The sequence below is a fragment of the Cherax quadricarinatus genome, chromosome 3 (genome assembly GCF_038502225.1).
Source record: "Cherax quadricarinatus isolate ZL_2023a chromosome 3, ASM3850222v1, whole genome shotgun sequence".
Classification (NCBI taxonomy): Eukaryota; Metazoa; Arthropoda; class Malacostraca; order Decapoda; family Parastacidae; genus Cherax; species Cherax quadricarinatus.
The window spans coordinates 17,345,640-17,370,335 of NC_091294.1; the positions used below are offsets into that span (position 1 = coordinate 17,345,640).

A 24,696-nucleotide genomic window follows, 5' to 3' on the forward strand; every position below is an offset into this window, starting at 1 on the left:
AGACTGATACACTCTTGAAGTCATTCTGTTTCGCTCCATTCTCTCTACATGTCCGAACCACCTCAACAACCCTTCCTCAGCCCTCTGGACAACAGTTTTGGCAATCCCGCACCTCCTCCTAACTTCCAAACTACGAATTCTCTGCATTATATTCACGCCACAAATTGCCCTCAGACATGACATCTCCACTGCCTCGAGCCTTCTCCTCGCTGCAACATTCATCACCCATGCTTCACACCCATGTACTAAATGTACTAAATTTTAGTACTAAATGTACTAAATTTAAAAAGAGAAACTTTCGTTTTTCTTTTTGGGCCACCCTGCCTTGGTTGGATGTGGATGGTTTGTTGAAAAAAAAAAAAAATTTTTATATTTACACTTACCTGGAGGAGTTGTTAGTTTAATTAGTTAGTTTGATGCAGGAAATGCTGGCAAAGGTTTAGGGTGGTCGAAGATACGTAGCAGGGCGGCATATGTTCAGTGGCCCAATACACATTCAACAACATTGGAGAGTTACTTTTGTGTCGTTTTTCTATCGCTTGCTTGCTTAACTTACTTGCTACACTGTTAATTCTACACTTAATCGCTGGCTGGCACTATAGCCTTTATCGATACCTGCTGCTTTACTATCATACATATTGTAGAATCACTGAATCACTGCAGAAGGCACATTCACCCCTCTCTCTTCCTCCTCCATTTTGGTACTTTGGTATGAGTTTTTTCTTGAATTTTATTGTGTTTCTTTCCTTCTTTATCACAGGGCTGGCACTAGCTTTCTTTGGGCCCATAGTGGCTTATTTAGCAGTTACAAGCACTAAAAAATGGAATAATACAAAATATATCGCATGTATGCGTGAAATCGTCTTCACTGGCTTTGTAAACAATGGCACACTGGCAGTACAAGGAGTATGGAGTGGCCAGGCCCGCTCAGGCCACGCGGACACATTTGGGACAAAAGCCCTTAGCCGAGTTATTTGGTGTTAGCTGAGCCAGTATTTTTATGCCAAAATGAGCCGTTAGCCAATTTTGGCGCTAGCCGGTGACACCTTTACCCGAGGGCCCACTGTATTTACATATATACAGTCACTGGACATGTTCCTAGAACTCCTGCAGTCTGTGAAAGTCTTTGAAACAAGGTGTCATGCACAGTGGTGTCTTATTCATCTGTGGACCAGTATGATTTTATATTATGCTTATAAACATGAGTCATAAGCATTATTGTTGCAAATACCAAATACATTTCAGCCACAGTTGTCTCCTTCCACCAGTGGATGATGATGCACTTTGTCCTGGAACTGCTGAGTCAGCAGCTCTGGTCCCAGTCTGGGCTGATGCCGCATGCTGCATGCTCGTTGCACCACCACCGCCACCTACTGATGCATGTGGTCTCTCCATCCCAATTGTAGCCACATTAACATCACTCTCACTGTCTGTTCCAGGTGTAGGGCTATGGGATGTACTCATTTCCCTTGGAATTGTATATGATATAGGGTACCATATAGTACATTGTACCATATGGTACAGATACAGGGACCCCAAAGAAATAAGTCATTCTGACTTTTTTGGGTTATCCTAGAATCTTAACACATATGCTGCTATGTATGATAATCTATGTAACTGTATTTGTGTATACCTGAATAATCTTACAACGCCACATGCGCTCGAGTTTATTCAGGTATACAGCTACATTGTACCATATGGTAACATTGTACCATATGATACCATTGTACCATATACAAGTACTTCAAAACCATAGAATTCCTCTTCAAATCCACTTCCATCAGTGTTAAAACTATAACTTGGGAAGAGGAGAGTCCCATTTCACCTGGGAGTGAGAGCTTCCTTGCAGCAAGGCATGATGAACAAAGCATACTGAGATGGCATTCCCACAGTGCAAAGCGGATGCCCCGATTTTTTGTTTACTATGTACACTGACCACTCAGACCCATTCTCTTAGATGTAGACCTACCAGTCTTCTCACACTAAGTTTGAAGCCACTATATTACGGCTTGGACCCTGGCTTGAGAGCCGTAGATCTACAGGCGGGACCCTGAAAGAGTTAATACAGTAGACCCTCGACCAACAATGGCATCGTATAACGTTAAATCCGACTAGCGCTTAAAAACTCGACCAACGCGATTTGTTCCGTTCGAGACTCATCCACGTGTGGCCTGAGCGTGCCTCATTTGTCCCGTGGGTGCCAGTGTTTACAAGCCAGCCACCGCGGTCGCATCCAAACATACAATCGGAACATTTCATATTATCACAGCGTTTTTAGTGATTGCACCTGCAAAATAAGTCACCATGGGCCCCAAGAAAGCTTCTAGTGCCAACCCTGTGATAAAAAGGGTGAGAATTAGTATGGAAATTAAGAAAGATTTTGAAGAGTTTGGGGCTAACCCTGAGATGCCTATGCCAGTTGTGGAATACATTGTGCCTTCTTCAAAGATTAAGGAAATGTGTGCAAAGTGGGTTGAAGTGCAAACCTTTATGGATGAAAATCACCCTAACACAGCTATTGCAAGCCGTGCTGGTGACTATTACAATGACAATGTTATGGCCCATTTAAGACAAATCTTAAAGGAACGGGAGGTACAGAGCTCTATGGACAGATATGTTGTGCGACAGAGGTCCAGTGACTCTCAAGCTGGTCCTAGTGGCATTTAACCCTTTGAGGGTCGACAGGCCCTCTCCGAAACTCGTTCTCAGGGTCGGCCAAATTTAAAAAAAAAAAAAATTATTTTCTCTTATGAAAAGATAGAGAATCTTTTCCCAATCATAAAGACACCAAAAGTTTGAAATTTGATAGAAAACTTACGGAATTATGCTCTCGCAAAGTTAGCGGTCTCGGCGATGTTTACGCATCGGCGATTTTGCCCACTTTGAGCCCCATTTTCGGCCAATTTCACTGTACTAGTCGACAAAAAACATGAATATTTCGCTAGAACTCCATTTTTTCTATCGAATGGGTGCAAGAAACCACCCATTTATAAATTCAACTATCCAGTACAGTAGTCAGAATTTAGCAATTTTGCCAATTTCACACAAATTTCAAAAGATGCCAATTTCCAAATAGGGTCCAGAATAAACAAGAAAGACATTCCTGGCACTAAAATGACATTTCCTCTAGTCATTAGTCACGTCTCAAGGCCCCTCTTATATTCTTTTGCTTTCCACTTTGAATTTTTATTCTCACAAAAAATATAAGATTTACTGTTATGCAGACTACTGCATTAGTGTAAAAAATGGTATAAATATTATTGGTGCACTTGTGAAAGAATATTAGACTCACCAGTTGACGTGTATTGCACGCTTGGCACGATTTGTTTACTTTTGAAGTTTGGTAAAAATCGAACATTTCTGCTACTTTGAGCTCAATTTCAAGGCACCTTTCATTGTAAAACCAGTCAAAATCATCTCAATTTCTGTAATATGTCTTCCATTCTATAAAATGAGACCAAGAAAACTAGAATACAACAATAAATACCATACGAAAATACACTGCAAAGTCGCTGATTTATTAAAAAAAATGGTCAAAGTTTTTTTTTTCTCATTATGCACTGTGTGCTGCAGGATTTTTTTTAGACTGTGCACACTGACCACATAGACCCATTCTTTCATATGAAGGCCTACCAGCTTTCTCCCACTAGATTTGAGGCCGCTAGAATTTATGAGTACTAGTACGTCAAAAACCCCTATGCATAAGACGTACTAGTACGACCAAAACCCTCAAAGGGTTAAAGAAGAAGGGAAGTAACCCCGGAAAAGGACTTGACACTCCAAGTCCTAATGGAAGGGGATTCCCCTTCTAAACACTAACACCATCCACACTCTCCCCTCCTCCCATCCCATCAATCATCACCAGATCTTCAATAAAGGTAAGTGTCATGTAATTGTACATGTCTTCTTCAGTTTGTGTGTATTAAAATTAATATTTCATGTGTTAAAAATTTTTTTTTTTCAATACTTTGGGGTGTCAGGAATGGATTAATTTGATTTCCATTATTTCTTATGGGGAAAATTAACTCGACTAACAATAATTTTGACTAACGATGAGCTCTCAGGAACGGATTAATATCGTTGGTCGAGGGTCCACTGTATTTTATCACACTATGTTCTTCATGTGATCTGTTCTCACTTTCACCCATTTCCATTACATAGCACTTATCTACATTAAATTTCATTATCCATATACAGGAGGGCTCCGCTTTACGGCGTTTCACTTTACGGCGTTCCGCTAATATGGTCATTTCAAATTATGACCAAAACTCGCTATACGGCTCCCCCCACCTGACTTTCTAATACGGTCACCGCGCCTCACCCTGTTTGTTTACATTCTCCGTGAGCTCAGTAAGCACTAAGTCTCTCCATTTTTTCTGGAAACTCCAAAATTTCAAATGTGTTTAAAAGTTATTTCATATTTTATATATACTCTGACAATTATACTTATGTATACCTGTACCTAAATAAACTTACATACTGTGCTGGCATGCAGGTACACATTAAAATCGGTAAGTGTCTTATGTCTCCAGACGTCATATTAGTAATAATAATAATCATCGAGTCATTTAAATGTCGTATATTACGTTAATATACACATTTTCATTAATCCATCTATGATATTTTTTTTCAAAATTATATAATAAACACGATGCATAACATATAAATAAGATAAATACACCCCACAGTAGAATAAATAAACATAAATGTGAGATGTGGTAGCAGACGACTTGCACAAGTGACGCCATATTAGAAATGATAATAATAATAATAACAATACTCACCGAGTCTCATTAAATGTCGTATATTACGTTAATATACACATTTTCATTAATCCATCCATGATATTTTTTTCAAAATTATATAATAAACACGATACATAACATAAAAAGATGATAAATACACCCCACAATAGAATAAATAAACATAAATATAAGATGTGGGAGCCAGATAACTTGTACAAGTGATGGCAAGAATAACATTTTCTCTAATCTAACATAAGAGAAAATGTGTTACTGGGGGTAACTGTAGAAAATTATTCCTTTCGTATGTATGTAAGTAAGTTTATTCAGGTATACACAAATACAGTTACATAGATTATCATACATAACAACATATGTGTAGAGAACCTAGGATAACCCAAAAAAGTCAGTGTGACTTATTTCCATTGCCTTCACTCAGAGCTTCATTTCTTCTCAAAATGATGTTACATGAGAAGGGGAGTGTTCTTCTTTATTAATTCTACCGTATCAATGTAGAGACAACCTGTACACAATGTAACTTGTACACAAACCAAACGTGTACACTTCGTTTGTTTACAAAACTTACGTTCGCCTGGTTTGTTTACATAACTCTGCGCCTGTCCCCTCTCATGTACTCATTCTTTCTCTCTCTCATTTATTCGTTTTATCTCATTTACTTACTCCTGACCCTACATTAAGACTACAAATATTTTAAGGTAAGTAATGAGTGAACTGTATATACATTTTATCGCTCTGGGATGCTTAAATATCATAGAATAGTATGTGTGGGTGGGGTGGCCTGGTAAGGTAGCCTGGCTGACTACCATACATACCACACTTGATTTCTTACAATAAATACTACTTGTCTCACCCTAGATTAAGACTATAAATATTTTAAGGTAAGTAATGAGTGCACTATGTGTGTATTGTACTTTTTTATTGATAAATTAGACACATGTGCAACTCTTGGGTATCTTTATTGAGGAAACGTTTCGCCACACAGTGGCTTCATCAGTCCATACAAAGGAGAATCTTGAAGAACAGGAGGAGAATGAGGTAATCAGTTGAGGGACTGATTACCTCATTCTCCTCCTGTTCTTCAAGATTCTCCTTTGTATGGACTGATGAAGCCACTGTGTGGCGAAACGTTTCCTCAATAAAGATACCCAAGAGTTGCACATGTGTCTAATTTATCAACATGTCGGTTCTCTGAACCATTCATCTACTTTTTTATTGTTTTTTGATGCCTGGTTCTATTGCTAACTTAATATATGTTAGTGTAAACTTGTTACCTAGTGTTTGTATGCATTTATAAGTGGAAAAAAAGGGTGTTCCACTTTACGGCGGTTTCCGCTTTACGGCGGTAGCCTGGAACCTAACCTGCCGTATAAGTGGGGCCCTGCTGTATCACTATTTTCTTCATTTACCCAAGCCATTATTTTTATTATTAACACATCGGCCAATTCTCACCAAGGCAAGGTGGCCCAAAAAAGAAAAACTTTCATCATTCACTCCATCACTGTCTTGCCAGAGGGGTGCTTTACACTAGTTTATAAAACTGCAACACTCCTCCTTCAGAGTGCAGACACTGTATCTTCTGACAAAGGTAATTCAGTAGTTATCCTTGATCGCGAGGATTACCTCCGCAAAGCTGATGTCTTGCTCTCTGACTCACATACCTAAACTCCTCTCGTTTCCAACCCTCTTGATCGCATCAAGAGAACTTTTAACAAGAAACTAAGGACTCTCTCTGACCTCTGTCCTCTTGACTTTGACCTTGTTCAACAGTTTCATGTCATCTGTCCCTCTCTTCCCTATTTCTATGGCCTTCCCAAAACTCATGAACCTGATATTCCTCTACGTCCTATCATATCCTCTAGAGGTTCTGTCTCTTATTCTCTTGCTTCTTCGCTGACCCAAACCCTCACTCCCTTTCTTGGTACTTTTTCTCCTGCCCATCTCTGTCACTCTCAAGACTTCATTGAACGGGTTCGCTCTCTCCCGACCTGTAAGATGCTTAGTCTTGACATTGAGTCCCTCTTCACCAATGTCCCTCTTGATGATGTCCTTGATTTTCTTAGAGAGAAGGCCCATGAAGGGTTTCTTCATCTCCCTATACCTATTGATGTCTTTCTTGATCTTATCCACCTCTGTGTGGAATCTAATTCCTTTTCCTTCCAAGGGAAATATTATTCTCAAACCTTCAGTGTTGCTATGGGCTCTCCTCTTTCTCCTGTCCTTGCTAATCTTTACATGGAATACTTCCTACCATCGATGTGCGCCCTTCACTCTGGCTCCGCTATGTTGATGACATCTTTGCTCTGTGGCCTCATGACTCCAGTCTCTTCCAACCTTTTCTTGAAGCTCTTAATAATCTTGCCCCTTCCATTAAGTTTAAAGCTGAATGGGAATCTAATTCCTTGCTTCCTTTCCTTGATGTCCATCCCCACCACTCAGATACAGGTTTTTCCTTTTCTGTTTACTGCAAACCTATGCACAGTGGCATGTACATTCACTACTTTTCCTATCATGCTTCCCCTGTCAAGAAAAGTGTTCTTATCTCTCTCTTTCTCCGTGCCCTCCGCATCTGTGGTCCTCATTTCCTTCCAGCAGAAATTTCCACTCTTCATAATTTGTTTTCCCGTCTTGGCTACCCTTCCCATTTCATAGACTCTGCCCTCTCACGTGCTAAACGTAATTTCTTCTCTCCCAAACTCTCTACTCCTGGGAACTCTTCTGTCCTCTGCCTTCCTTACATTTCCAGTCTTTCTAATCTCAACAATTCTCTCTGTCCCTTAGACATCAAGCTTACTTTCCGCCAAACTAACACTCTTCGCACTAATCTCGTTCATACCTCTCCTCCCTCTACAGATGTTCCTGGTGTCTACTCTATTTCTTGCTCCTCCTGTCCTCTTCAGTATTTTGGAGAAACTGGCCGATCTCTTTCTGACAGACTTAGGGAGCACAAAAATGGTGTTAGGCATGCCGACACCAACAGTGCTTTTTTCTGTCACGTCAGAGATCACAGCCATCCTATTGACTGGTCTTCTGCTAAAACTGTCTTCCCTACTTCCAACTTTAACAGTCGTCGTCTGGTTGAATCCTCCCTAATACACAACTTTCCTTGTATGAATCTTAGTCCTGGCTTCATCTCTGTAGATGCCTTCCTTTCCCACTACATTGTAAAATGCTCCAAACTTCAGAACACCACCCGTGACTTAACCTGATTCCTCCTTTTTTCTTCTTCTCCCTCTTTCCCTTTCCTCTTTCCTTTTTTCTCTTCAGGGTTGTCTTTCTTTCTTCTGTCTTGTGTTTCAGTTCCTTCATTATTTCCCCTCCCCCCCACCTCTGTGTTCTTGCTCTCCCTCTGTGGGCACCTAGCTCCCTTGCAGTGCTCCCCTTTCTTTGTATGTATTTGACTGGCTCCTCCTCCTTACCTCCCCTTTTCTACTTCCATCTCTGCCACTACTACTACTACTGCTGCCGCTGCTGCCGCCGCCGCTGCCGCCGCCGCTGCCGCCGCCGCTGCCGCCGCCGCTGCCGCTGCCGCTGCCGCCGCCGCCGCCGCCGCCGCCGCTGCCGCCGCCGCTGCCGCCGCCGCCGCTGCCGCCGCCGCCGCTGCCGCCGCCGCTGCCGCCGCCGCCGCCTCCGCCTCCGCCGCTGCCGCCGCCGCCGCCGCCGCCGCCGCCGCCGTCGCCGCCGCCGCTGCTACTGCTGCTGCTGTTGCTGCCGCCACCACCACCACTACCTCTTCCTGCCTATATATACCCGTCCTGCTCGCTAGTGTGACTTTGTAAATGGTCCAAGTCGGACCGAAACGTTGTCGTAAGCTCCTCTCTTCTATGTGCGGCTTATTTGTGTATCATTCCAGTCACCGTATTGTGCCTTTTTTTATTATTTATCACCTAATCTTTTTCTTATCCTCATAACCTTACTCTTTCCTATATTCACTTTTAATTTTCTTCTTTTACATACCCTACTCAATTCATCCCCCAACCTCTGCAACTTCTCAGTCTCCCAAAAGCACAGTCATCAGCAAAAAGTAACTGTGACACCTTCCACTTTGTGTTTGATTCTTTATCTTTTAACTCCACACCTCTTGCCAAGACCCCCTCATTCATTGCTCTTACAACCCCATCTATAAATATATTGAACAACCATGGTGACATCACACATCCTTGTCGAAGGCCTACTTTTACTGGGAAATACTCTCCCTCTTTCCTACATACTCTAACCTAAGCCTTACTATCCTCGTAAAAACTCTTCACTGCTTTCAGTAACCTACCTCCTATACCATACATCTGCTACATTGCCCCCTATCCACCCTGTCTTACACCTTTTCCAAATCCATAAATGATGCAAGAACCTCTTTAGCCTTATCTAAATACTGTTCACCTATATGTTTCACTGTAAACACTTGGTCTACATGCTCCCTACCTTTCCTAAAGCCTCCTTGTTCATCTGCTATCCTACTCTCCATCTTACTCTTAATTCTTTTAATAACAAGTCTGCCATACACTTTACCAGGTATACTCAACAGACTTATTTATTTATTTTATTATCACACTGGCCGATTCCCACCAAGGCAGGGTGGCCCAAAAAAGAAAAACTTTTACCATCATTCACTCCATCACTGTCTTGCCAGAAGGGTGCTTTACACTACAGTTTTTAAACTGCAACATTAACACCCCTCCTTCAGAGTGCAGGCACTGTACTTCCCATCTCCAGGACTCAAGTCCGGCCTGCCGGTTTCCCTAAACCCCTTCATAAATGTTACTTTGCTCACACTCCAACAGCACATCAAGTATTAAAAACCATTCGTCTCCATTCACTCCTATCAAACACGCTCACGCATGCCTGCTGGAAGTCCAAGCCCCTCGCACACAAAACCTCCTTTACCCCCTCCCTCCAACCTTTCCTAGGCCGACCCCTACCCCGCCTTCCTTCCACTACAGACTGATACACTCTTGAAGTCATTCTGTTTCGCTCCATTCTCTCTACATGTCTGAACCACCTCAACAACCCTTCCTCAGCCCTCTGGACAACAGTTTTGGTAATCCCGCACCTCCTCCTAACTTCCAAACTACGAATTCTCTGCATTATATTCACACCACACATTGCCCTCAGACATGACATCTCCACTGCCTCCAGCCTCCTCCTCGCTGCAACATTCATCACCCATGCTTCACACCCATATAAGAGCGTTGGTAAAACTATACTCTCATACGTTCCCCTCTTTGCCTCCAAGGACAAAGTTCTTTGTCTCCACAGACTCCTAAGTGCACCACTCACCCTTTTCCCCTCATCAATTCTATGATTCACCTCATCCTTCATAGACCCATCCGCTGACACGTCCACTCCCAAATATCTGAATACATTCACCTCCTCCATACTCTCTCCCTCCAATCTGATATCCAATCTTTCATCACCTAATATTTTTGTTATCCTCATAACCTTACTCTTTCCTGTATTCACTTTTAATTTTCTTCTTTTGCACACCCTACCAAATTCATCCACCAATCTCTGCAACTTCTCTTCAGAATCTTCCAAGAGCACAGTGTCATCAGCAAAGAGCAACTGTGACAACTCCCACTTTATGTTTGATTCTTTATCTTTTAACTCCATGCCTCTTGTCAAGACCCTCTCATTTACTTCTCTTACAACCCCATCTATAAATATATTAAACAACCATGGTGACATCACACATCCTTGTCTAAGGCCTACTTTTACTGGGAAATAATTTCCCTCTTTCATACATACTCTAACTTGAGCCTCACTATCCTCGTAAAAACTCTTCACTGCTTTCAGTAACCTACCTCCTACACCATACACCTGCAACATCTGCCACATTGCCCCCCCTATCCACCCTGTCATATGCCTTTTCCAAATCCATAAATGCCACAAAGACCTCTTTAGCCTTATCTAAATACTGTTCACTTATATGTTTCACTGTAAACACCTGGTCCACACACCCCTACCTTTCCTAAAGCCTCCTTGTTCATCTGCTGTCCTATTCTCCGTCTTACTCTTAATTCTTTCAATAATAACTCTACCATACACTTTACCAGGTATACTCAACAGACTTATCCCCCTATAATTTTTGCACTCTCTTTTGTCCCCTTTGCCTTTATACAAATGAACTATGCATGCTCTCTGCCAATCCCTAGGTACCTTACCCTCTTCCATACATTTATTAAATAATTGCACCAACCACTCCAAAACTATATCCCCACCTGCTTTTAACATTTCTGTCTTTATCCCATCAATCCCGGCTGCCTTACCCCCTTTCATTTTATCTACTGCCTCACGAACTTCCCCCACACTCACAACTGGCTCTTCCTCACTCCTACAAGATGTTATTCCTCCTTGTCCTATACACGAAATCACAGCTTCCCTATCTTCATCAACATTTAACAATTCCTCAAAATATTCCCTCCATCTTCCCAATACCTCTAACTCTCCATTTAATAACTCTCCTCTCCTATTTTTAACTGACAAATCCATTTGTTCTCTAGGCTTTCTTAACTTGTTAATCTCACTCCAAAACTTTTTCTTATTTTCAACAAAATTTGTTGATAACATCTCACCCACTCTCTCATTTTCTCTCTTTTTACATTGCTTCACCACTCTCTTAACCTCTCTCTTTTTCTCCATATACTCTTCCCTCCTTGCATCACTTCTACTTTCTAAAAACTTCTCATATGCTAACTTTTTCTCCCTTACTACTCTCTTTACATCATCATTCCACCAATCGCTCCTCTTCCCTCCCGCACCCACTTTCCTGTAACCACAAACTTCTGCTGAACACTCTAACACTACATTTTTAAACCTACCCCATACCTCTTCGACCCCATTGCCTATGCTCTCATTAGCCCATCTATCCTCCAATAGCTGTTTATATCTTACCCTAACTGCCTCCTCTTTTAGTTTATAAACCTTCACCTCTCTCTTCCCTGATGCTTCTATTCTCCTTGTATCCCATCTACCTTTTACTCTCAGTGTAGCTACAACTAGAAAGTGATCTGATATATCTGTGGCCCCTCTATAAACATGTACATCCTGAAGTCTACTCAACAGTCTTTTATCTACCAATACATAATCCAACAAACTACTGTCATTTCGCCCTACATTATATCTTGTATACTTATTTATCCTCTTTTTCTTAAAATATGTATTACCTATAACTAAACCCCTTTCTATACAAAGTTCAATCAAAGGGCTCCCATTATCATTTACACCTGGCACCCAAAATTAACCTACCACACCCTCTCTAAAAGTTTCTCCTACTTTAGCATTCAGGTCCCCTACCACAATTACTCTCTCACTTGGTTCAAAGGCTCCTTTACATTCACTTAACATCTCCCAAAATCTCTCTCTCTCCTCTGCATTCCTCTCTTCTCCAGGTGCATACACGCTTATTATGACCCACTTCTCGCATCCAACCTTTACTTTAATCCACATAATTCTTGAATTTACACATTCATATTCTCTTTTCTCCTTCCATAACTGATCATTCAACATTACTGCTACCCCTTCCTTTGCTCTAACTCTCTCATATACTCCAGATTTAATCCCATTTATTTCCCCCCACTGAAACTCCCCCACCCCCTTCAGCTTTGTTTCGCTTAGGGCCAGGACATCCAACTTCTTTTCATTCATAACATCAGCAATCATCTGTTTCTTGTCATCCGCACTACATCCATGCACATTTAAGCATCCCAGTTTTATAAAGTTTTTCTTCTTCTCTTTTTTAGTAAATGTCTACAGGAGAAGGGGTTACTAGCCCATTGCTCCCGGCATTTTAGTCGCCTCATACGACACGCATGGCTTACGGAGGAAAGATTCTTTTCCACTTCCCCATGGACAAGAGAAGAAATAAAGAAGAACAAGAGCTATTTAGAAAAAGGAGAAAAACCTAGATGTATGTATATATATATGCATGTGCATGTCTGTGAAGTGTGACCAAAGTGTAAGTAGGAGTAGCAAGATATCCCTGTTATCTAGTGTGTTTATGAGACAGAAGAAGAAACCAGCAATCCTACCATCATGCAAAACAGTTACAGGTTTCTGTTTCACAGTCATCTGGCAGGATGGTAGTACTTCCCTGGGTGGTTGCTGTCTACCAACCTACTACCTACAAACAGACTTATTCCCCTATAATTTTTGCACTCTCTTTTGTCCCCTTTGCCTTTATACAAAGGAACTATGCATGCTCTCTGCCAGTCCCTAGGTATCTTACCCTCTTCCATACATTTAGTAAATAATAGCACCAACCACTCCAATATAAGAACTTAAAATTAATATTTAATATTTTACATAGGATCTTTGCATTATTTATATACATATTAGTAGGTTGGTAGACAGCAACCACCCAGGGAGGTACTACCATTCTGCCAAGTGAATGTAAAATGAAAGCCTGTAATTGTTTTACATGATGGCAGGATTGCTGGTGTCTTTTGTCTCTCATAAATATGCAAGATTACAGGTACGTCTTGCTACTTCTACTTACACTTAGGTCACACTAAACATACATGTACACGTTTATTTATACACATTCATCTGAGTTTTCTTTGATTTCATCTTAGTTCTTGTTCTAATTACTTTTCCTTTTATATCCATGGAGAAGTGTAATAAGAGTCTTTCCTCCATAAGCCATGCGTGTTGTAAAAGTCAACTAAAATGCCGGGAACAATGGGCTAGTAACCCCTTTTCCTGTAAAAATTACTAAAAAGAATAAGAAGAAAATTGTCAAAGTGGGAAGTCTGAATGTGCGTGGATGTTGTGCGAATGATAAGAAAGAGATGATTGTGGATGTTATGAATGAGAAGAAGCTGGATGTCCTGGCTTTAAGTGAAACAAAGCTGAAGGGGGTGGGTGGGATTAGGTCAGGGGTTTCTAATAGAGTTAGAGCTAAAGAAGAAGTAGCAATAATGTTGAAGGATAAGCTATGGCAGGAAAAGAGGGACTATAAATGTATTAATTCAAGGATTATGTGGAGTAAAATAAAGGTTGGATGTGAGAAGTGGGTTATTGTAAGCATTTATGCACCTGGGAAAGAGAGAAGTATGGAGGAGAGAGAGAGAGATTTTGGGAAATGTTGAGTAATTGCTTAGGGAGTTTTGAACCAAGTGTGAAAGTACTTGTGGTTGGGGATTTTAATGCTAAAATGGGAAAAAGTGTTGTGGAGGGAGTAGTAGGTAAATTTGGGGTGCCAGGGGTAAATGAAAATGGGGAGCCTTTAATTGAGCTATGTGTAGAAAGAGGTTTGGTAATAAGTAATACATATTTTATGAAATAGAGGATAAATAAATATACAAGGTATGATGTAGCACATAATGAAAGTAGTTTGTTAGATTATGTATTGGTGGATAAAAGGTTGATGGGTAGGCTCCAGGATGTACACGTTTATCGAGGGGCAACAGATATATCGGATCATTATCTAGTTGTAGCTAAAGTTAGAGTAAGAGGTAGATGGGATAAGAGGAAAATGGCAACAACAAGTAAGAGGGAGGTGAAAGTGTATAAACTAAGGGAGGAGGAAGTTCGGGTGAAATATAAGCAACTATTGGCAGAAAGGTGGACTGGTGCAGGTATGAGTAGTTGGGGGGTGGGGTTGAAGAGGGTTGGAATAGTTTTAAAAATGCAGTATTAGAATGTGGGGCAGAAGTTTGTGGTTATAGGAGGGTGGATGCAGGAGGAAAGAGGAGTGATTGGTTGAATGATGAAGTAAAGGGTGTGATAAAAGAGAAAAAGGTAGCTTATGAGAGGTATTTACAAAGCAGAAATGTTATAAGAAGAGTAGAGTATATGGAGAGTAAAAGAAAGGTGAAGAGAGTGGTGAGAGAGTGCGAAAGGAGAGCGAATGATAGAGTGGGAGAGATACTGTCAAGGAATTTTAATGAAAATAAGAAAAAATTTTGGAGTTAAACAAGTTAAGAAAGCCTAGGGAACAAATGGATTTATCAGTTAAAAACAGAGAAGGGGAGTTAGTAGATGGGGAGATGGAGGTTTTGGGTAGATGGCGAGAATATTTTGAGGAACTTTTAAATGTCGACGAAGAAAGGGAGGTGGTAATTTCATGCACTGGCCAGGGAGGTATATCATCTTTTAGGAGTGAAGAAGAGCAGGATGTAAGTGTGGGGGAGGTGCATGAGGCATTACGTAGAATGAAAGGGGGTAAAGCAGCTGGAACTGACGGGATCATGACAGAAATGTTAAAAGCAGGGGGGGACATAGTGTTGGAGTGGTTGATATTTTTGTTTAATAAATTTGGGAATTTGTGTAAAGGTAGAAAGTTGAAGTGAACATAGAAAAGAGTAACTTGATGAGAGTATCAAATGATTTAAATAAAGGAAAATTGGATATCAAATTGGGGAGGAATATGGAAGAAGTGAATGTTTTCAGATATTTGGGAGTTGATGTGTCAGCGGATGGATTTATGAAGGATGAGGTTAACCCCTTCAGGGTCCAAGTCCAAAATCTGAAGTGGTGCCCCAGTGTCCAAGAATTTAAAAAAAAAAAAAGAAATTGTTATTTTTTCTTATGAAATGGTAGAGAATCTTTTTGTGAAGGTAATAAAACAAAAAGTACGAAATTTGATGGAAAATTGACGAAATTATGCTCTCGTGAATTTTATGTGTCGGTGATATTTACGAATCGGCGATTTTGCCAACTTTGACTCCCATTTTAGGCCAATTACATTATTCCAGTCAACCAATTTCTTAGCTATTTCACTAGTATTACTACTATTCTATGGATTGAGCACAAGAAATCGCCAAATGAACTGTTTCAACTACAAAATAAAGTGATCGGAAATTGGTAATTTGGCCAATTTAACACAAAGTTCAAAATATTCCAATTTCAAAACAGGGTCCAGAATAAACACTGTAGGTATTCCTGGCACTAAACTAATATTTCCTCTGTTCATTAGTTATGTTTTGAGGCTTTACAAATAAATTCCATTTTGATTTTTTATTCACATAATGAATTTTTATTCACACCAAAAAATAGAAGATTTACTGTTATGCAATATTGTAATAATTGTATAAATATCATCACCACATTTGTGAATGTATATTAGACCACCAGCTGGCGTGTATTAGACGTGTGAGGTCGTTGGTTTACTCTTGAACATCTGCAAAAATTTAACATTTCTGCTAATTTGAGCTCAGTTTCAAGCCATTTCCAGTGCTAAAACCAATCAAAATCATCTCTATTTCTGTAATATGTCTTCCATTCTATCAAATGAGACCAAGAAATCGCAAATACAACTATAACAAACATACGAAAAAACGCTGCAAAGTCGCTGTTTTAATCGAAAATCACGGTCTCAGTTTTTTCTCTCATTGTACACAGTGTGCTGCAGGATTTGTTTTATGTGGTGCACACATACCACATAGATGTATTCTCTCATATCTAGGCCCAAATTTACCACTCACAGTTTATCAGAGTGAGCTGAGCGCATGGCGTAGATCTACGGTTTGGACACTGAACGTAAAGCCGTAGATCTACGGGATGGACCCTGAAAGGGTTAATCATAGAATTGATGAAGGAAAAAAGGTGAGTGGTGCATTGAGGTATATGTGGAGGCAAAAAAATGTTATCTATGGAGGCAAAGAAGGGAATGTATGAAAGTATAGTAGTACCAACACTCTTATACATGTATGGGTGTGCAGCTTGGGTTGTAAATGCTGCAGCAAGTAGACGGTTGGAGGCAGTGGAGATGTCCTGTTTAAGAGCAATGTGTGGTGTAAATATTATGCAGAAAATTTGGAGTGTGGAAATTAGGAGGTGTGGAGTTAATAAAAGTATTAGTCAGAGGGCTGAAGAGGGTTTGTTGAGGTGGTTTGGTCATTTAGAAAGAATGGATCAGAGTAGAATGACATGGAGAACGTATAAATCTGTAGGGGAAGATAAGCTGGGTAGGTTTCGTCCTCAAAAAGGTTGGAGGGAGGGGGTAAAGGAGGTGTTGTGGGCGAGGGGTTTGGACTTCCAGCAAGCGTGCGTGAGCGTGTTAGATAGGAATGAATGGAGACAAATGGTATTTGGGACCTGACGATATGTTGGAGTGTGAGCAGGGTAATATTTAGTGAAGGGATTCAGGGAAACCGGTTATTTTATATAACTGGACTTGAGTCCTGGAAATGGGAAGTACAATGCCTGCACTCTAAAGGAGGGGTTTGGGATATTGGCAGTTTGGAGAGATATATTGTGTATTTTTATACGTATATACTTCTAAACTGTTGTATTCTGGGCACCTCTGCAAAAACAGTGATTATGTGTGAGTGAGGTGAAACTGTTGAATGATGATGAAAGTATTTTCTTTTTGGGGATTTTCTTTCTCTTTGGGTCACCCTGCCTCGGTGGGAGATGGCCGACTTGTTGAAAAAAAAAAATTCTTATGAAGTGGTTTTTTGTTCTTTTTAAGCAAGCCATTTATGTAAATTAGAACATTTCTCATCATATCACCATTCCCATTTTCATTTCAGACAGAGAATGTCTTTTCTATTGTAGTTTGCTATTTATTTCTCCCATTTTCTGCAAATTCTTAAAACAAAAAAGAATGCAATTTACTTATCCATTTCCTGTTCCTGTAATTTCTGTGACTGTTGGAGTTGCTTAATAAATTTGCTGTACAGGATTTTGCTCATTGATAATAGAACTGTTTGACAGCTGGATTTTGCTTAGTTTCTTATGTTTTCTCTAATGATTTTTTTTCTTAAGTATTTTCAGTTATTTCAGCTTCTGTGCATTCTTTAACCCACACAGTGCCGCTGCATGTCATCTGGTGCTGTTGTTTTTATTCAGGTCAACATCCAGTAATAGTACCTTTACTTCTTTTAATAATTCATTATCTTCCATATCAGATGCAGTTTTAGGGTTAAAATCTCTTACTGTATATATAACGTGTCATCTGCAAACACACTGCAACTTTATATTTAGTAACTGATTAATTTTTTCCACCAACTTGGTGATTTTGCTGCTGCCCTTGAATATTTTTTTTTTTTTTGTACTTTGTCTACCAAATTTTTTGTTTTTTTTTGCAAATTTGAGTTAAAAAACTTGATTCCATTTTCCTCTTTCCAACTACATATTTCATTTATAAAGTTTCACTCTTCCTTCCTACAAACATTTATGTGTTTCTGAGTTGGCACCCTACGTATATTTGTTTGTTATATCTTTTTTTTTTTCCTATTTTTGGAATAAACTCTTCAATTCCATTTTCATTTATGCTGCAGAATTCTTTGTATAATTTGTTTATAACTGTCCTTCACTCCATGGGAAAGCGGAAAATAATTCCTCCATAAAGCATGTGTATCGTAAGAGGCAACTAAAATGCCAGGAAAAAGGGGGCTAGTAACCCTTTCTCCTGTATATAATACTAAATGTAAAAAGAAAAAACTCAAGTTTTTTCTTTTTGAGGTGACCCTGTTTCTTTTTGAGGTGACCCTGCGTCAGTGGGAGACAGCCGGTGTGTTAAAAAATCTGTCCTTTGTAAAATTTTATTCCATATTGTTTCTCTGAAGCACTGTTATAATAATTGTACTTTCTTATAACTATTTTATCATATTTCTTGTTTTGTTATTTTAACACACTGGCTGTTTCCCACCAAGGCAGGGTGACCTGAAAAAGAAATACTTTCATCATCATTCACACTATCACTGTCTTGCTCGAGGCATGCATATACGACGGTTCAGATGTCCCTCCAAAAGCAAATATCCCCACCCCTCTTTTAGAGTGCAGGCATTGTAGTTTCCACCTCCACGACTCAAGTCTGGCTAACTGGTTTTCCTGAATCCCTTCACAAAATGTTACCCATCTCACACTCCAACAGCTCGTCACCTATCTAACATGCCAACCTCCACTCCTATCTAACGTGCCTGATGGACGTCCAAGCCCCTTGCACACAAAACCTCCTTTACCCCCCCTCCCTCCATTCTTTCCTAAGACAACCCATACCCTGCATTACAGATTTATACACCCTCCAAGCCATCCTATATTGCTCTATCCTCTGTAATTGACCAAACCACTTCAACAACCCTTGTCAGCCCTCTGGATAAAACTTTTAGTAACTCCACACCTCCTAATCTCCGAACTATGAATTCTCTGCATAATGGTTACCATACACATTGCCTTCAGACACATCTCTGCTGCCTCCAACCTCCTCCTCACTACAACATTGACACCCCATTATTCACACCCTTATAAGTGTTTGAACCTCTGTACTCTCATACATTCTGCGCTGTCTCCATGGATAAAGTTCTTTGTCTCCACAAATACCTCACCACACCACCCACCTTTTTCCTTTTCATCAATTTTATGGTTTACCTCATCTTTCATAGATCCATCTTCCAACAAGTCTACTCCCAAATATCTGAACACATTCATTTCCACCATACTCCCTCCAATCTGATATTTAATTTCTCATTTACTAAGTCTATATCGTTTTTCCATTAATTTCCTGTTGATGTAGATGTTGGGTTGCTTAACCTATTGACTGTCGCAACCCCAGATCCTAAAAAAATAAAATTATTTTTTTATGAAATGATAGAGAATCTTTTCCTGATGGTAATGACACCAAAAGTACAAAATTTGATGGAAAACTTATGGAATTAAGCTCTCGCAAAGCTAGTGAACTCGGCAATATACACATTGGTGATTTTCCCACTTTGAGCCCTATTTTTGGCCAGTTCCATTGGTCCAGTCGACCAAACTCGTAGCTATTTCTTTAGAACTCCATTTGTTCTGTCAATTGAGTACAAGAAACAGCTACCCAATAAAGGGGTCAGAAATTTGCAATTTGGTCAATTTCACGCAAATTAAAAAAGATGCCAGTTTCAAAATAGGGTCCACAATAAACAATGCAGACATTCCTGGCACTGAAATAACATTTTCTCTGTTCATTAGTTATGTCTCCAGGCCCCTCTTATATTACTCTTGCTTTCTATTTTGAATTTTTATTCACACAAAAAAATAGAAAATTTACTGTTATGCATTATTGTAATAATTTTATAAATAATGTCAACCCATTTGTGACTGCGTATTAGAATGGCTAGTTGGACACTTATTGGACGGTGACGTCATTTTACTCTTGAACATCAGCAAAAATCGAACATTTCCGCTACTTTGAGCTCAATTTCAAGGTCCTTTTCATCGTGAAACCAATAAAAATCATCTCTATTTCTGTAATATGTCTTCCATTCTATCAACTGAGACCAAGAAACCGAGAATACAACCATAAATATAAGAAAATACACCTCAAAGTCGGCGTTTTAATCTAGAAACACCTGGAGTTTACCTGGAGAGGGTTTCGGGGGTCAACGCCCCCACGACCCGGCCTCATGGTGGATCAGGGTTTGAGCAACTGGGCTGTTAATGCTGCCCACATGCAAGCTGATGTATGAACCACAGCCCGGTTGATCAGGTACTGACTTTAGGTGCCTGTCCAGTGCCTTCTTGAAGACAGCCAGGGGTCTATTGGCAATCCCCCTTATTTATGCTGGGAGGCAATTGAACAGTCTTGGGCCCTGGACACTTATTGTGTTATCTCTCAATGCACTCGTGGCACCCCTGCTTTTCATTGGGGGAATGTTGCATCTCCTGCCGAGTCTTTTGCTTTCATAGGGAGTGATTTTCGTGTGCAGGTTTGGTGCCAATTCCTCCAGGACCTTCCAAGTGTATATTATTATGTATCTCTCTTGCCTGCATTCAAGGGAAGGCAGATCAAGGACCTTCAACCATTCACAGTAGTTTAGGTGCCTTTTCGTACTTATATGTGCCGTTAAAGTTCTTTGTACACTCCAGATCTGCAATGTTGCCAGCCTTGAAGGGGGCCATTAGTGTACAGTAGTATTCCAGCCTAGAGAGCACAAGCAATTTGAAGAGAATCATCATGGGCTTGGTGTCCCTAGTTTTGAAGGTTCTCATTATCCATCCTACCATTTTCCTAGCAGATGAGGCAGATACATTGTTGTGGTCTTTGAAAGCAAGGTCCTCTAGAGACATTATCACTCCCAGGTCCTTTACATTACTTTTCCGCTCTATTGTATGGTTAGATTTGTCGTATACCCTGATACATTTTTAATTTCCTCAAGTTTCGCATATCTGAGTAGTTGAAATTTCTCCTCGTTGAACTTCATATTGTTTTGAGTGGCTCATTCAGAGATTTGGTTGATGTCTGCTTGGAGTCTCGTGGTGTCTTAGATGGAGGTCACTGCCATGGTAATCCAAGTGTCATCCGCAAAGGAAGACACGGAGCTATGACTTACATCTCTGTCCATGTCAGAAATGAGGATGAAGAATAGAATGAGAGTGAGTACTGTGCCTTGTGGAACAGAGCTTTTTACCGTGGCTGCCTGGGACTTTACTCTGTTTACTATTACTCTTTGTGTTCTGTTTGTCATGAAGTTGTAGATCCAACTACCAACTTTTCCCATTATTCCTTTATCACGCATTTTGTGTGCTATTACACCATGGTCACACTTGTTGAAAGCGTTTGCGAAGTCTGTGTATACTACATCTGTATTTTGTTTATCCTCTACAGCATCCAGGACTTTATCATAGTGGTCCAGTAGCTGGGACAGGCAGGAGCGACCTACTCTAAACCCATGTTGCCCTGGGTTGTGTAATTGATGGGTATCTAGGTGGTTGTCAATCTTGCTTCTTAGAACCCTCTCAACGATTATGATACGAGATGTTAGTGCTATTGGTCTGTAGTTCTTTGCAATTGCTTTACTGCCACCTTTGTGGAATGGGGCTCTGTCTGTTGTTTTTAGTGTGTGGGGGATGACCCATGTCCATGCTCCCTCCATAAAATGCTGAAGGCACGTGATAGGGGCTTCTTGCAATTCTTGATGAACACGGAGTTCCATGAGTCTGGGCCTGCGGCAGAGTGCATAAGCATGTCATTTATTGCCTCTTCAAAGTCTTGTGGAATTAGAATAATACCCAAGTTTTTTTTTTATCATGCACTGTGTGCTGCAGGATTTTTTTTTTTTATACTGCACACACTAACCACACAGACCCATTCTCTCACATGTGGGCCTACCAGCTTTCTCCCGCTTGATTTGAAGCCGCTAGAATTTTGGTGCATTAATACGTCAGAAACACTGGTTCGTAAGACGTATTTATACGACAAAGACAGTCGAATGGTTAATGCTTATAGATTGGAAAGATGAAATAATTGCTTTCGTCCTTAAAGGGGATACCTGGATGCCAATGAAGGGCTCTTGATCTAAGGAATTGGAATTACCATCTTTCTTAAATCTAATTTAGTGATTCCTCATAAACAAAATAATTCTTTTCCCTGTGTTACAATAATTCCTCTCTCTGTGTTAAAGGTGGACTACTATGGAACAGCAAACTCCCACTTCAGTAACTACATTCAGACTAGTCGTGGCGCTCACCAGATCAAAGACACTGAGTATGAAGCACTGATGGGGGATCACTTCAAACATATTAAATCCTTAAAAATTGTAGCTACGTAGAGTTATAAAGAAAATGTAAGTAGATTATTAATGAGTTTTATGCATACTCTTGTTTCTGCATTAAAAAAATGATCTGTGTTCTCAGATTTCAACATACCAAGTATTATTATTATAATCAAGGAGGAAGCACAAACCCCATAGGATTATACAGTGCCTGTGGGGAGGATGTGGAAGGTATTCAGGCATAAAGCACCAAGATGAAACTGTTTTGTTTGTATTAATGTTGCTTGTTCACACAAATGTAAAGCATTATCATCAGAAAAGTACTCATCCACATACATTTCACAATATGAAAGTGTTCCTAATTTATTTATTGCCAATCCCAAAAGCATGTCTCAGTCATTATTACATTATTAGGGGAAGCACTTAGCCTGTAACCATCATACAGTGCCTGGGTGGGATTCAGCTTTGATCCAAGGAAAGTTAGCTAAATTTTCTTGGACCAAATGCCTTCACTTGCATCAAGGCACTTTCCTTGAAGGGTAGACCTGAATGATACAAAAACTTACTAATGACTGGTCTGAGAACAGCTTTGTGACTGAGGTCAATTCTTATTATAAGATAAGATAAGATTTTGTTTGGATTTTTAACCCCGGGGGGTTAGCCACCCAGGATAACCCAAGAAAGTCAGTGCGTCATCGAGGACTGTCTAACTTATTTCCATTGGGGTCCTTAATCTTGTCCCCCAGGATGCGACCCACACCAGTCGACTAACACCCAGGTACCTATTTGCTGCTAGGTGAACAGGACAACAGGTGTAAGGAAACGTGTCGAAATGTTTCCACCCGCCGGGAATCGAACCCGGGCCCTCCGTGTGTGAAGCGGGAGCTTTAGCCACCAGGCCACTAAAATGTTATGTTTTCTAAAGACCATGATTGGGCTGCTGCTAGATAACTGTCCTCACCTATTTGTTGAAAAATAAGTTTCATGCAGTCTTGATATAAAATGTGTCTTAAGCTGTATTGCTTGCACCTTTCAGCAATGCTTTTCTCTTAAATTAAATTTGGTTTGAGAGTATGATTCCTCTCACACCAAAGGCTTGAAAGGTAAACATACTGTAGTACTGTGCAGAACTGTGCAAGACTACTGTAATAGTCCTTCACAGGTACAGCATGTCTGACCATGACCTGTCCCATTATTAACCCTCTGTCCTTCCCAGCTCCATTTGGAAGTTACTGGAACAAATACTCAGTGGCCACTTTACTAGGAACACCTCATTAATTCAAATATCTAATAAGTCAATCATATGGTAATACCTAAATGCTTAAAAGAATTTTGACTTGGTCAAGTTCAGTTGTTGTTCAGATTAAACACCAGAATGGGGAAGAAATGTGATCTAAGTGACTTTGACCATGGAATGAGTGTTGGGGCCAGACGGGGTAGTTTAAGTTCCTCAGAAACTGCCAATCTCCAGGGATTTTCACACACAACAGTCTAGAGTTTACAGAAAATGGTGAAAAACATGGAGCATCCAGTGAGCAGTAATTCTGTGGGTGAAAATGCCTAATAATGAGAGGTCAGAGGAGAATGGCCAGACAGGTTCAAGGTGACAGTATCTCAACCATGAGTTTCAACAGTGGTATGCAGAAAAGCATCTCAGAACACACACTGAACCTTGCAATGGGTAAGCTACAGCACTGCACAGTGCTACTGTATAACTGGCATTGTCAACACACCATATGTTGGTGTGAATATGTTAACATCTGTAAAAGCAACTATCATTTATACTTTTAAGATAAGCATCATTGACCATGTGTAGCAACAGATACCAATGGGAGACAGCCAACATGTTAAAAAAAAAAAAATTAAAAAATAATGTTCAAGTGAGTGATGTTGAAGATGATGTCCAAGTTAAAAAAACCTTGCTGTGGGTAGTGGTTCATAAAACTTTTTTTGGACACTAAATCTAGTGGCATCTATAAGGGCTTTACTGAGACTTGACTCAGGGACATTGAATTATCTTCCACTTGAATCAAACCTGAATGCTTCCTATATCCCATGGACTGTATGACCACAATGGATTTAGCACTCTCCCATACATATTTGAGGGAATGTAACCTGCTTACAAAGGGTACTTCAGTTTTAAGGGAACTTATTTGTTTTATGATTATGTACCAACATATAAGTACATAAAAACAATGATAAAACACTGTTGTATCATTATACCAAAAAATGTTTACATGCTGCAGTATGTCACTTGAATGGTCATAAAGGGTTATGTGGACATGTTTACCTGGAGAGAGTTTCGGGGGTCAACGCCCCCGCGGCCCGGTCTGTGACCAGGCCTCCTAACATTCCTAACATGTGCGTATAACACTTGCTGTAAATTCCAGTAATTTACTTAATTGCTTCTATATATACATACATATATATATACATATATATACATATACATATATATATATATATATATATATATATATATATATATATATATATATATACAGTGGACCCCCGGTTAACGAACT

At 40.1% G+C, this 24,696-nt stretch overlaps 1 protein-coding gene across 6 annotated transcripts in view; it reads left to right on the forward strand.

The window, feature by feature from the left end:
• The window catches only part of LOC128706562 (dynamin-binding protein), a 188,703-nt gene extending 164,328 nt beyond the window's left edge, over positions 1 to 24,375 (forward strand). For all 6 annotated transcript variants that reach the window (XM_053801491.2, XM_053801493.2, XM_053801492.2 and 3 more), the window contains one exon: positions 22,082 to 24,375. In XM_053801491.2, coding sequence (XP_053657466.2) covers positions 22,082 to 22,228 — 147 coding nt within the window. In that variant the 3' untranslated portion in view covers positions 22,229 to 24,375. The remainder of the gene's footprint in view (positions 1 to 22,081) is intronic.
• Positions 24,376 to 24,696: the final 321 nt, after the last annotated feature.